We start from the raw sequence: 12,149 nt of genomic DNA on the forward strand, positions 1-12,149 counted from the left end.
TTAGTGAGTGTTGGGAATGACTGGTTCTGCTGATGACGGAAGAACTCAACTGGGGTTCAGCGTTAGGAACAAGTTAAGGGAACACAAAACTGTTGAATTTTCTTCAACCAGTTCCCTTCACTGCTGAAGGCCTGGGTAGGATGGGAGGGTTAGTCCCATGTACACTCCTTACCTTATATCCTGGGACTTGCAGCTGAATCACAGAAATGAGCAAAGAAAAAGGTCTATTAGCTTCCCTTTCCCAGAGTTCCCTGCAGTGCATTAGCCAGAGTTGTAAGGCCAGAGAGAAGGGGTGGTGGGAGTCCACCCGTGGGAATTAAACCCAGCTCTGCTGTGGGATAGAGCACTGGCTTACCCTACACAGCACTTCATGAGAGGCAGGGGGTATACTTCAAGGTGGCCAAAGCCATGTTACTGGGCTATTTTCTGAACACTGGGAAGTAACAGGTGAAATTTCAAGGCCACAGAAGCTCTGGCTAAAGGGAACGCACCCCGCTGTCTGACCCTTCTGAAGGACTCCCATGGCTAGCCACCAGCATGGCAGCTAAGATAACCAACCCCCCCTGGTCCCTGAGCAGCTCACATGGTGGGATATGGCTTGACAGGTGGTGGGCCACTCCTGCTGGTCCAAAGTGCCCCAGGCTCCTACCAACCCTCCCCTGCATTCAGAAGAGTCTGACCATCTGCAACCACTCTACTGGAACAGCCATCTGGGGCACCATCCTGCCTCCATTGCACAGGAAATGCAAGCAACTTCTTGGGGGTCTCAACACAGACCTGGCCAACTCAGTCTCCCCCTAGGACAGCAGGAGGCAACCCCTTCCCTGATCTCTTCCGGCTGAGTACAGGGGACGGGAAGGACTTTTCCAAGAGAGGCCATCGCTGTTCCTGCTTTGCACAACCTCTCGGGTGTGAGCAAACAGCAGAGGGGCACCTGGCCCATTAGCCAGAGCTGAGCTCCCTTGGTAGCTAGAGTCAGTGAGTGCCATTGCTTTTTGAGTTGCTCCCCACGTTCAGCAGAGCTGAGCCTGCGTTGTGTCTGCACGTGGTGGTTTGATCAGTTCAGGCTGGCATGCTGAGCTTGCCTTGTGCATGGAGTTTTGCAATCAGTACTATCAGCGCCGCCTTGTTTCCATCTTGCCTGAAGATGGCCACGCAATAGGTCTAGGAATACATTGGACATTCGTCAGAATGGGGTTTTGTGGTGCCTGGAAGGTGCTGCGGAATCCACCTCAGGCTGTCCTGTACCTTCATCACAGTGGAGATTCCCTGGGGTCTGCCTTGTGTGTCGCATTCTCTGCCGGCATTCCTGGAGGGGTAACACCCCACCCTTCTCTCTCAGGTGCCCTGGCACAGGAACCCAAGCACTGCCTCTTCCACGCCCCTCCCCATTTCTGAACCCAGGGGCCCAGCTCCGTGATTTGCTTGGTTTGCTGCAGAATTAATAGAAAAGCTCCCTGCCCACAAACGTGTGTCCCTACATTAAAGGCAGCTTCGTCCCGTGCTGATGTTATTAAGCTAGTGAGTTGCTGCAGCTTCCAGGCATCGCTAGATAAGCCGTGTGAAAGCAGCTCTCTGAACATCGCCCCATCTGTGCCAACACGTTTTGTTCTGCCCCACCTGCGTTCTGAGCTGCCTGTAAATTAGGCTTCACTGCTACCTTTGGCCCCATGGCCATGCCGACGGCAGGAACAAAGGCCGCTGATCACAACGCCCAGGCAGGCCGGAATGAAGTGGCAGCAGGTTCTCGGACGGGTGGCCAGATCAGCCTAGCAAGGGGGCACACTGTTTTGCAGTGAGCCCAGTAGCCAGGTGCCCCTAGGGAGCCCCTTAGAAGGGCGAATCCTGCCAGCTCCCAGAGCAGGAAGATGAAGGGATCAGTCATGCCAGGGAGCACAGGAATTTTGGCAGGTAAATGCCTGGAGAGGGCAACAGAGGGAGCATCTGTAGCACAAGGGATGGAACGAAGGCATCTCTGTGGAGTGAGGGACAGAGCCAGGAAGAGCATAAGGGGTTGGAGGGGAGACTGCAAAACCCAAACTACCACCTGATGATCACTTTAGATAAGCTATTACCAGCAGGACAGTGGGGTGGGAGGAGGTATTGTTTCATATTCTCTGTGTATATATAAAGCCTGCTGCAGTTTCCACGATATGCATCTGAGGAAGTGAGCTGTAGCTCACGAAAGCTCATGCTCAAATAAATTGGTTAGTCTCTAAGGTGCCACAAGTACTCCTTTTCTTTTTGCGAATACAGACTGACACGGCTGTTACTCTGAAACCAAACTACCAATGTTTGCCAAAACTGGTGGGTTTGGCTTTGACTTTGGTTCAACACAGGCCTAGTCTGCATCTCGCTCCCACTTACCCGGAACTCTCGAACTCAGGGCATTTTGGCGACATGGTTCTGGGCCCTCTGCCCATCTCCCACAGAGGCTGTGATTCAGCAGGGAGGCAGAGGAGAGGGTAAGAGGAGATACGTGGATCTGTCCACAGAGCAGCCTGCGCTCCCATGTGGGGCACCAGTGTGGTCTCACCGCTTCCTTCTGTTAACTGAAAGGATGGATGGAGGGTGTCCTAGGCTGGTGCACAGACCCTAGGAATAGGGGTGAGCCAGGACTCCATGATGCCCCAGAGAACCCAGCAGTCCAGTGGGGGAGGTGACCTGGCTATTCCTCCAGTTCATCTCTAAGGAGCAGCTCACAGTGGGTGCAGAGAGAGGACTTGGCAGAGGAAGGCTGGAAAGCTGTAGATGCTCAGAGCCCAGGGGAAAAGATACAAGCATCTCTCACTCTGAAGGCCTACAGCCCCCTCCAGTCAGAAACACCCTCCAGATTGGCTCCCAGCAATGGACTGGGCCTCACAAGATGTGGCTTTTAGTTCCAGCTCTGCTCCTGGGTGACCTGTGGGAAAATCACTGCCTCTCTGTGCCTGCCTCCCATCCCACCCTTTGGGTTAGATCTTCAGAGCAGGGAGAGGCTCTCCCCAGCTGTATGTACAGCCCCTGGCACCGTGGGGTGCTGATCTCCATGGGCAGTAGGTTGGAAGGAGTGGAAATTTTTGAAGACGACAATGTATGGGAGGCGAGGGATAGGCAGGATTGGGGTCCTTCACTGCAAAGAAGGGAACTCTAAGTCCCCAGCTCTGGACTGCTGGTGTCCCTGGCAATTCCAGCCGCATGGTTTTGGATGCCACCAGGCCCCTCATCTCTATGTTCTTGAAATTCACATTCCTTATTAAACAGGCAGAGGCAGTTACACGCTATAAGCCAACCAGGCACTTGGCTCTGTTCCTAGAATTCACACCTTCCATTAAGGACTCCTGGGACATGGCAAGGCTTTGCTTGGAACGGGACTATGTCTGGGGTCTTCCAGCAGAGCTGCTGTTCTCTCCAAGACATTGAGACCCATGCTCGGAGCCGCCCGTACACTGGGCAAGGTGCTCGTTGAGATTTATTCATTTACAACACAACCTTCCCCTGCCATGTCCAGCAGAGAAAGACATTACCCCAGATCCACCAAGAGGCAACACTAATCCTCGGTGTATGGGACGTGCATACGGCTAGCAGGGACTGGAGTGGGGTGAGTTTGGGTTTCCTCAGGGGACAGCAGGTGCTGGGTTGCCGCTTTGAAAACTAATAGCGTCTAACTCCCAACCCAGCAGGCTCAGGGAGACACATCACACTTCCAGCTTCCACCAGCAGAAAGCTAGGGCCTGTCAGCACTCTAACCAGCTATGGGGGTGGAGGGACACAGGGACGCTAATCTGTATTGCTACTTCTCCCACTTTCCTGCTTGAGCGGCAGGTCAGGCTTTAGCTGGCTGCTTGTTTATCAGCTCAGCACCATCCGCTCTTCTCCCTGGAAGTGACCAGAGTCTGGGGCTGCCAGAACTGGCATAGCTCATGTCCAGGAAGCGGCTACCTGACTGTGAATTCCTCATACAGGCAACCCTGGGATAAGTAACAAGGGCTTTTGCTCCTGTTTTCAGATGTTGATAATGCACCCATCACCCTGTTGTCTAGAAGAGGGCTCAGGAGACTGTGAGCAACACCAGCTTCGCCAGCTATGCCCAGCTGAAGGAGGGGTCGTAACCCCAGCTGAGGCTCCCCCGCATGATCTACAGTCCCTTCCCTCATTCCTCGCAGTGAGAAGAAAACTAGTCCCTAGAGTCCACCACCATTGCACAAACAAATCATCAGTCACTTGGCCCAAGAGCTAGGTGAGCCATCGCAGATTAGGGTGTGCTTCAATGTCGCATGGCTGCAAATCAATAAAAACCCAGCACGAGATGCCCTTTGTTAGTTCCACTTGACAGCTGTCATCTAGCTTCCCTTCTCTATAGCACAGTGCCTAGTCACCCCTTATTTTAAAGGGGATGATGGCCTGACAACAGATCTCACCCCCAGATCCACTGAAAAGCAGGCACACGGCCTGTTCACATGTGGGCACAGATTACAGAAATGCTACAGTACTTAACATTTGTGGCACGGGAATTGCTTGCACAGCTCTATCCACCTAGCAAACATCACTGAGCCAGCCAAGGACCATGTGCAAATCCTTTCCAGATGAGAGGAACAGCTGGAAGGTTGATTTGTGGAGGTGTCTCCTCCTTGGAAGAAGTGGTGGTGTTCTTGCATTTCTGAATCCAGCAGGGCTTATTCTGAAAAGCTAAAAGTTCACCTGCTACCTGAATTACACATGGTGGGAAGGGATCGAGTTTGCAGTGGGAGTGAAGAAGCAGGTTAGCACTGTTACCCGGCAGGGATTGGGACTGGCAGCCTTTTGGGGCAGATGGAGCAATGTAAGTTGAAAGTGACTAGAGCCCTGCAAATCGGTGGCTATCCACTTTACATCCGCAGATATCCAAGGACCCTTTTTGCCCATCGCGGATGGATGAGGATCCAAATGTGGTATCTAAAGCCCTGAAAATATCCGCAGATGCAGGTATCCACGGATCATTTTTGCAGGTTGGAGGCGGATACAAATTTTGAATCCGTGCAGGGCTGGAAGGGCGACGCAGCATGCAGGCAGTTATTTGAGAAGAGAAGCAGTTTGCTGGCCCAACAATTGGTGGGGTTATCAACGCTGAGCTCAGCTTTGCGCCATGGGTACACAGCAGTAGGACAGCAACCCATTTCCGCACTCAGTAAGACAGCCATGTACAGCCTGCTTCTGTATAAGGCCTGACTCAATACAGAAACATATAGGTACTAGGCCCTTCCAGCAATCCTGCCACGATGAGAACCTAGGCATGTGTCAATTCTCCTCTCACCCCCCTTTAAATCAGGAGCACCCTCACTAAGGACAACAGAGTTCCTGGCATACAAGCAGAACGAGATCAGAATCAGGCCCACACTAAGCAGCCTAGCCCTTACTTGGCTGGGCAACTGTAAGATGTTTGGCTGGCTGCCTTCAGCCCTAAACCTGTCTCAGGCCCCGTTTGCAGCCACGTAAGTGGAGAGAAAGCCAATGGCAAGCACAAGCTAAAAACTGGCTCAGAAAAAGAGAGGAATCTGATGTACACGCAGCAGCAGCAGCTCCCATGGCACAGGACTTGAATACACTGATTAATTAGGGTTAAACTGGTGGAAGACTGTGGGGGCGTAGGCACTGGCATCAGTTTAAAGCTGGCTTGTATGGGTGCAAGCAGAACCCCTATACTAGTTTTTACTGACCCAGGCTAAATGGAAATGGGTCACAATCCAAACACCAGAGAGTGTCTCCACACCCAGCCTGGCACAAGAACCACCAACCGTTTAGTTTCTTGGGGGCCTAGGAGAGCAGGGTTTTAAAGCTACACCAGACTTACCCCACTCTTGGCTTTCCTACTTTTTATTCGGTACCTGCAGAAAAGCTTCAGCAAAGGGCTTTGCTGGCCTTGACAGCCCGAGAGGAGCAAGGGGTCTGATCAGAGCCTGGCTACATACGTGGACAATGTCCAGCTAGTCAGAATTAACGTTAGGCCAGATTCCACGTTCCCCAGAAACGGGAAACTCCATGTCTGCTGAATGGGAGAGCTGTTTTGTTACAGACTCAAGTACTTCACCCTCAGGCAGGGGAACCCTATGGCAGGATGGGCAGTATGCCAAGAAGGGTGGCCGTGGTCCCAGAGGCTCCCAAGAGCAGGAGAGGGGCTCAGGGAAGGATCGATGGTTTGCATACAGCACTCCCTGTTCTGACCCACCATGGTTTTTTCCCTTCCATCCCACAGGGCAGCCAATGGGGCCTTGAAATTGGAAGATGTCTTACTTTGCACTCTGCCATTTCAGGGAAAGCACTTCCATTTCGCATGAAGCCATGCGAGCCCACACCTGAGCAGAAAACCAGTTTAGAGCAAGGCACGCTAGGGACGAGGCCAAATATTGCACTGCCAACGGAGATCCACCCAGGGCAGGTTTTGGTTTGTGCCCTTTGCTTGGTTTCTAAAACAGCTTTGGCAATTCAGCACTTGCGGCCTCCTGAACTGGCAGCCAGCTCCTTGCCAGAGGCTGAAGCACACGGCCCAGAAACCTCAAGGCCTCCATGGGGCTGAGTCACAGACACAATTCCTACCGCTCAGGCATGAACGAACAGCACCACCTCCTTCGGCTGTGGACAGCCAGAGAGCGGTAGCTTCCCCCTGGACAGGGGAAAGGCTGGAGCTGCTTTAGGTACATGGTAGCAACTGGGGGAAAAACCCATCGTTTCCTGTCTGACTCTGGAGGCATTAGATAGTTTGCACAGAATCCCACCTCTCCCCTTGGGGTCCTCAGGCATGGTCAACACACCTTCTGCTGAGGGGGGCTGAATACACGCATGATCAGCAGGGGTGTGAAGAAGCAGCAGGCACCGCTCAAGAGACACACTTAGTTTCATGGGGCTCAGGCTCCCAGACCCCAGAGTCTCAGTTGTGTCCTGTAGCCTGTCCTCACAGTTCTGGATGTCCCCCACTCGCTCAGAGCGGAACAGGCTGCTTTGGCACCTTTCTCTGCCCTCCGACAGGCTGAAGATCCATTTTGCCATCCCCGCACATCATACGGCTCCCATCTCGAGCTCGCAGTGCACCACCTGATTTTCTGCACCCAGCGTCCTGGCGAGCCAGGGGCAGCAGCAGTCTTGTCAGCCCAGTTCAGGTGATGAGAAAACGCTGGAACGTTCTGGATCCCCGAGGGCCCCCTCAGGCATTTTGGGAAGGCATCTGCCGTGTGTCCGAGCGGATAGCACCCAGTGAGCTTAGAAACAATAACTGGCGCTAGAGATGGTTGTTGGAAACATAGGTGTGTTTACACACACACACAGAGTTTTCATTTTTCCCCACCAAAAATAGACCCAAACCCCAAAATATTTTGACTGGTAAATGCAGCTTCATATTCCCTCTCTTTTATAGGCTCCGCTCCCCATACAAAACTGTAATTTACCAGAGAGCATTCTGGGAAACACAGTCCACGCAGTCTATAGAGGAGAATGGGAACAGACATCTGAACCACAGCTCCCATGAGGCAGGGCAGCACCATTTCCAAATCACAGTGTTTCAGTTTGTAGAACTTGCTTTTTTAGGGGGAGAAAAAAAATCTCTACGGTTTTCTGCAGACAGCGGGCATCGCTTGGTACTTTACACAGTCCAGGCGCAGAGGGAAAGCCACCTGCCAACGTGTGGCAGAGCAAGGAACTGAACACGGATTTCCAACATTCTAGTTCTGTGCTTTAACAAGGCTGTCCTTCCTCCTTTCAGTCAGCGCAGAGTGAACGTGTGGAGGAGAAGAGGACAATTTAGGCAGATTGTCTCCTCTGTGACTCTAGAGTGGAGCTATCCGAGCACCCACTCGAAGTCACTCCAAACCCCCACTCCCACATCAGCTGGCAATCTGGGGAAACACTCCCCCATTTTCTTTCTGACAAGAAGAAGCCTCTGTGTTCTGACCTTCAGCCACAGAAGGCATTATGCTCAACCCCAACCCTGCCAATTTGAGACCCACAAATCTCCATGGGGTACATATGTAGCACCAGCCGAGAGTCCTTCTGTACCCACCACCACAGGACACAAAACCTCCAAACTGGGACTATGGGGGTGGAATTGCACACACCTCCCATCTTTGCAAGGTGTCTCATGGTGGACCCATAACCTGCTTTGTAGACCCCTCTCCCACCCTGGAGCCTGCTGTGTTGAGAGCTCCAGTGCGTCTTCCAGGGATGGGCAGGGGAAGGAAGGAGAAGAGAGAAGCAGGTGTATTGTGCATAGGTCAGCAGGCTGGACAAGCCATTAGTAGCCTGCAAAGCCGCCTGAGAGAGTTGTATACATTAAAATAAAGCTGCTTCCCTTCCGCAGAATTAGACAGAAAAGCAAGCACACCTGAAGCAGTCTGAACACACTGTTTTTTCACTTGGGGGAGATCAGAGGTCCAGAGAAGGCTTAGTCCACCTTGCAATGCTACAAGAAAGCTTAGCATGACTGTCCATCTGTTCCAGGGTAAGGCTCAGAGTAGAAGAAGCCATAGCCCTGTGAGGAACGAGCAGCCCTGACTTGCAATATCCTCTGCCATACAGGCAAGCTCACACCGTGCCAGAAGCAACTGGCTCAGCCAGGAAATTTCAACTGGAAACACGCACACAAAGAGGTAGTCCCACATCTTCAGTGGTTTGGCTGCATCCAGCCATTAGCATCATCCCTGCATAAGTTTTAACACTTCTGGCATGCAAAGCACTGGGTAGAATCCTACGTGGGCAGCAGGAGAACATTCCAACAGTTGCTACTGAAAATAATAAAACCAAAAAAATCCCTAAATAAAGATGTTTACAGGCCAACTTTACAGACTCCGGCGCTAAACGTCCCCCACAATCAGCCTTGTGGTGCAGCGTTTTGTGAGAGCAAGCCGCACATCTGTGGCTGCAGAGTGGCTATATATGCGCACACACACACACACACACAGAGTTGCCCATGTGCACACGGCTGGTGGCTCAGTTTAGGTGCTTACGTCTGAAAGTTTAAGACGGATCTTGTCAGTTGCACTTTCCAGGAGCCTTCAGCAAGGCCTGGGGCTGTTCAGCCTGCCATTCCATGGGGGTACACAGCTCCCAAGAGAGGGGTTATTAATTGGAATCCCATCTACACCTATCATCCCTGTAAGGTGTAATTACTGTAAAGAAAACCAAAACAAACCACGGTTGTGTCCAAGTAAAGCAGATGCCACCAGCTCAGTAACCCCTGCTCCCAAAGCCCCAGCTGCTTGCTCCAAGGGCTGCATAACAGTTTCCGTCTAGGCACACAGCATCCAAGACACCCTCGCGCTGGACAGGCTCTGGTTGCCCATGTTGGCAATGTGTATTTTGAAGCCAGAGTCTGTGACGTCCACAGCTCTCACCGAGATGCCCACGGAGCCATGAGCACTCAGCCCCACCAGCCCCAGCATAATCACGGGCTGGGTCGGGACACGGTGCGGGAAGCTGACCTCGCGGACACGCGGCCACACACAGCTGCTCTCAGTCTCACAGCGGGTCTGTACTTCTCCTGAGAGACCTGGTGAGGGCGGGGGAGAGAAGGGAAGCAAGAGATTAGTTTCCTTCCCCTTCTGTTGAGGGCATCAAGCCAGTCTTCCCACTGTCCCATTGCAGGCTCCATTTCTGTATATCCTCCATCACCATGAGAGGCAACCCATAACTGCAGAGCCAGAGTTAGGAAGCTCAGGGACCAAGCTATTTACACCATCACAGCTGAACGATGTCCTGGAGGAAGGTGTATCGGAGATACACAGTCCCGTAGCTTTAAATTCCCACCAGGCCTCCATGAAAGGAATCCACATTAGTCAATGGCATTCCCCTGCAGCGGGGAGAGAAACTTTAGGGCAGCAGGACTGTATCATGCTCTCTGGTACGGGGCATAAGCATTGCAAAGCACAGTGCGCTCCACCCTCGGGGGGATGCCCCGTATTTACAGGGACAGGAAATGGTCACTGCACAGATCATACTCAATTTTGGTGCCCTCCAGAGAGTCTCAGCGAGCCTGGAGGGTGAAGAGCCAGCTGGCAGAGATCTACCATGAGACTGCAGAGACAGGAGTCATTTAGCCTGGAGAAGCACCCCAAGGGGCTGGAAGGGGACAGCCCTGAGCAGAGATCTGGTATCACAACACAAGATCAAGGGAATGCTTGGCACACCACAGGGAAAGGAACATGCCATCACTAGAGATGAACACCCACTCCTCCAGGAAAACCATCAGTGCTGTGACAAGTAGAGGGGCTCCTAATTAACACACAGTGACACATGACACGTTCTCACCGACTAGTGTTCCACGGGGAATGGGAACCACAGCACCAGGGAACTACACCCGGAGGGGAGAGGGGATAGGACAGGGGATGGAATCCCAAAGAACCAAACCAGGGAGAGGTGTAAGGAACCCAAAGCAATTCAAATCAGCTCTAACTGGGGGGTCTGGAGTCGCAAGCTCTGGATGGAGCCAAACCCAGAGCCCTAGCCATAGGCATCACAGCCACTCCCCACTGCTCTAGTGTGACGGGGAGTCCCAGTGAGCCTGCGGTCAGGGTCTCATCTCAGTCCCTGGCTGGGTGCCTGGGAGAGGAACATTCAGCCCTGAGGGGGGCAGGAAGGCAGGCAGATGGCAGCTCTGCAGGGAGCCATGTCCAGCTCTCCTCAGGTGAAAGGACCCTGTAGGGCGAGGAAGCCCTGGGCTCGGGGGAGAGCCTGCCTCAGGAGGGCAGAGACCTCGTTCTGCTCACCCTGACATGCCTCCCTTTGGGAGCGAAGAGGAAAAAACACCTGCATGGCAGTTTCCAGAGGCTCTGTGGTAGAGTGGGGCACTTCCCCTCCACTGAAAACCCCTTACCCCCACCAGGGATCTGGAGAAGCCCCCTAAGGACTCACTCTTCCTCCCCTCATCGGGATTTCCAGGGACTGAGATCAGAATTGATTTTGTAAAGAAACCCCCCCCCCCCGTGCTGCCTTCCCATGCACAGAGCTTCAGGCACTTGCAGTCCCACAGCGCCCCCCTGTGGATATCACTGGATACAAAAATTTAGCTGCAAATTTGGATTAAGAATATGGAATGTCACCTGTCTCAGATGGTTCAGAGACTCTTGCCCATCCTGCCACACCCAAGCACACTGTCCCTGCAGGCTTGGCCATGTGTTGCTCACCACAGCTGCTCATTGGCTCATAGCCTGAAACATGTTTATCCCAGTTGTCTAACTGCAGCTCTATCGGTGCCAGCGTCTAATCCTTTGGGGGAAGTGCATTCAGCCCCTGCTGTCCTGCAGCAGTGGGTTCCAAGGGTCAGTTACACACTCCATGAAAATTTCCTGTTAGCTATTTTAATGTGCGCTGCTTCTGTAATTCACTGGGGAGTCCCCTTGTTCTTTTATTATGCTACTGGGTAACCAGGAGGCCGATGGACCTTGTAGCTCAATTATTATTTATGTACCTCTGTCATCAATTCTCCTTCCCAAAGGAAACAGTCCTAGGGATGGATGCATCCCAGGTGTGACTCCACCGACCATGGACTTACACCAGGCCAGGCTGCTCTCTGGTCTCCAAAGCCTCTGCGCAGAGACACACTAGGTTTCCAGTTACTTTGTTACCCTTCATGCCAGTCCCATACAGAGGCCTTTCACCCCACGTTGGGTGAGAGGTCTACTATGCTTCCTACTGTCACTCGCAGCCACCACGTTGAGTTGTGCCTGGCACCCTGCCGAGGGCTGAAGCAACAGCAGCAGCCAGCCCACAGTCCTTCCTCACACTCAAAGACACTGATGGTGTTACCGATCAGCTCTGTGTTCCTGGGGGATCAGGATGCAGTACCCAGCCTGTCTGACTCACTAAAGACCTCTTCCCCCACCCCCCCCCCCCCCCGCGTCTGCTTGAACTGAAGCCATTCAGAAGACAGACAGACTTACAAAAAGCAATTAAAAGGCGGTGGGAGACATACCTAAACCTCTGGGACACGGGTGACAGGATTAAGGAAACTCCCCTAGCCTCATTTGCATCAAAGATGGGACAGGGAGGCATCTCCTTTCGCATACAGAATGGAATTCTCCAGCACTCCAGACCCTCAGCTGCCACCACCACCTGGACCCCCAATCGATTCAAGCTTCACGGAGTAGTGAGAACCCAGCTCTCTCTCTCTCTCTAGGTGTAGCCTTCTAAGCCCGATTTGTGGGATC

The 12,149-nt window shown here is 52.8% G+C and overlaps 1 protein-coding gene across 1 annotated transcript in view; it reads right to left on the reverse strand.

Moving 5' to 3' along the window:
- Positions 1–5,816: 5,816 nt before the first annotated feature.
- Positions 5,817–12,149, reverse strand: part of IGFN1 (immunoglobulin like and fibronectin type III domain containing 1) — a 75,650-nt gene continuing 69,317 nt past the window's right edge. The window contains exon 27 of the mRNA XM_084611588.1: positions 5,817–9,493. Coding sequence (XP_084467714.1) covers positions 9,234–9,493 — 260 coding nt within the window. The 3' untranslated portion in view covers positions 5,817–9,233. The remainder of the gene's footprint in view (positions 9,494–12,149) is intronic.

The sequence above is a fragment of the Lepidochelys olivacea genome, assembly GCF_965140295.1.
Source record: "Lepidochelys olivacea isolate rLepOli2 genome assembly, chromosome: 21".
In the NCBI taxonomy this organism is placed as follows: Eukaryota; Metazoa; Chordata; order Testudines; family Cheloniidae; genus Lepidochelys; species Lepidochelys olivacea.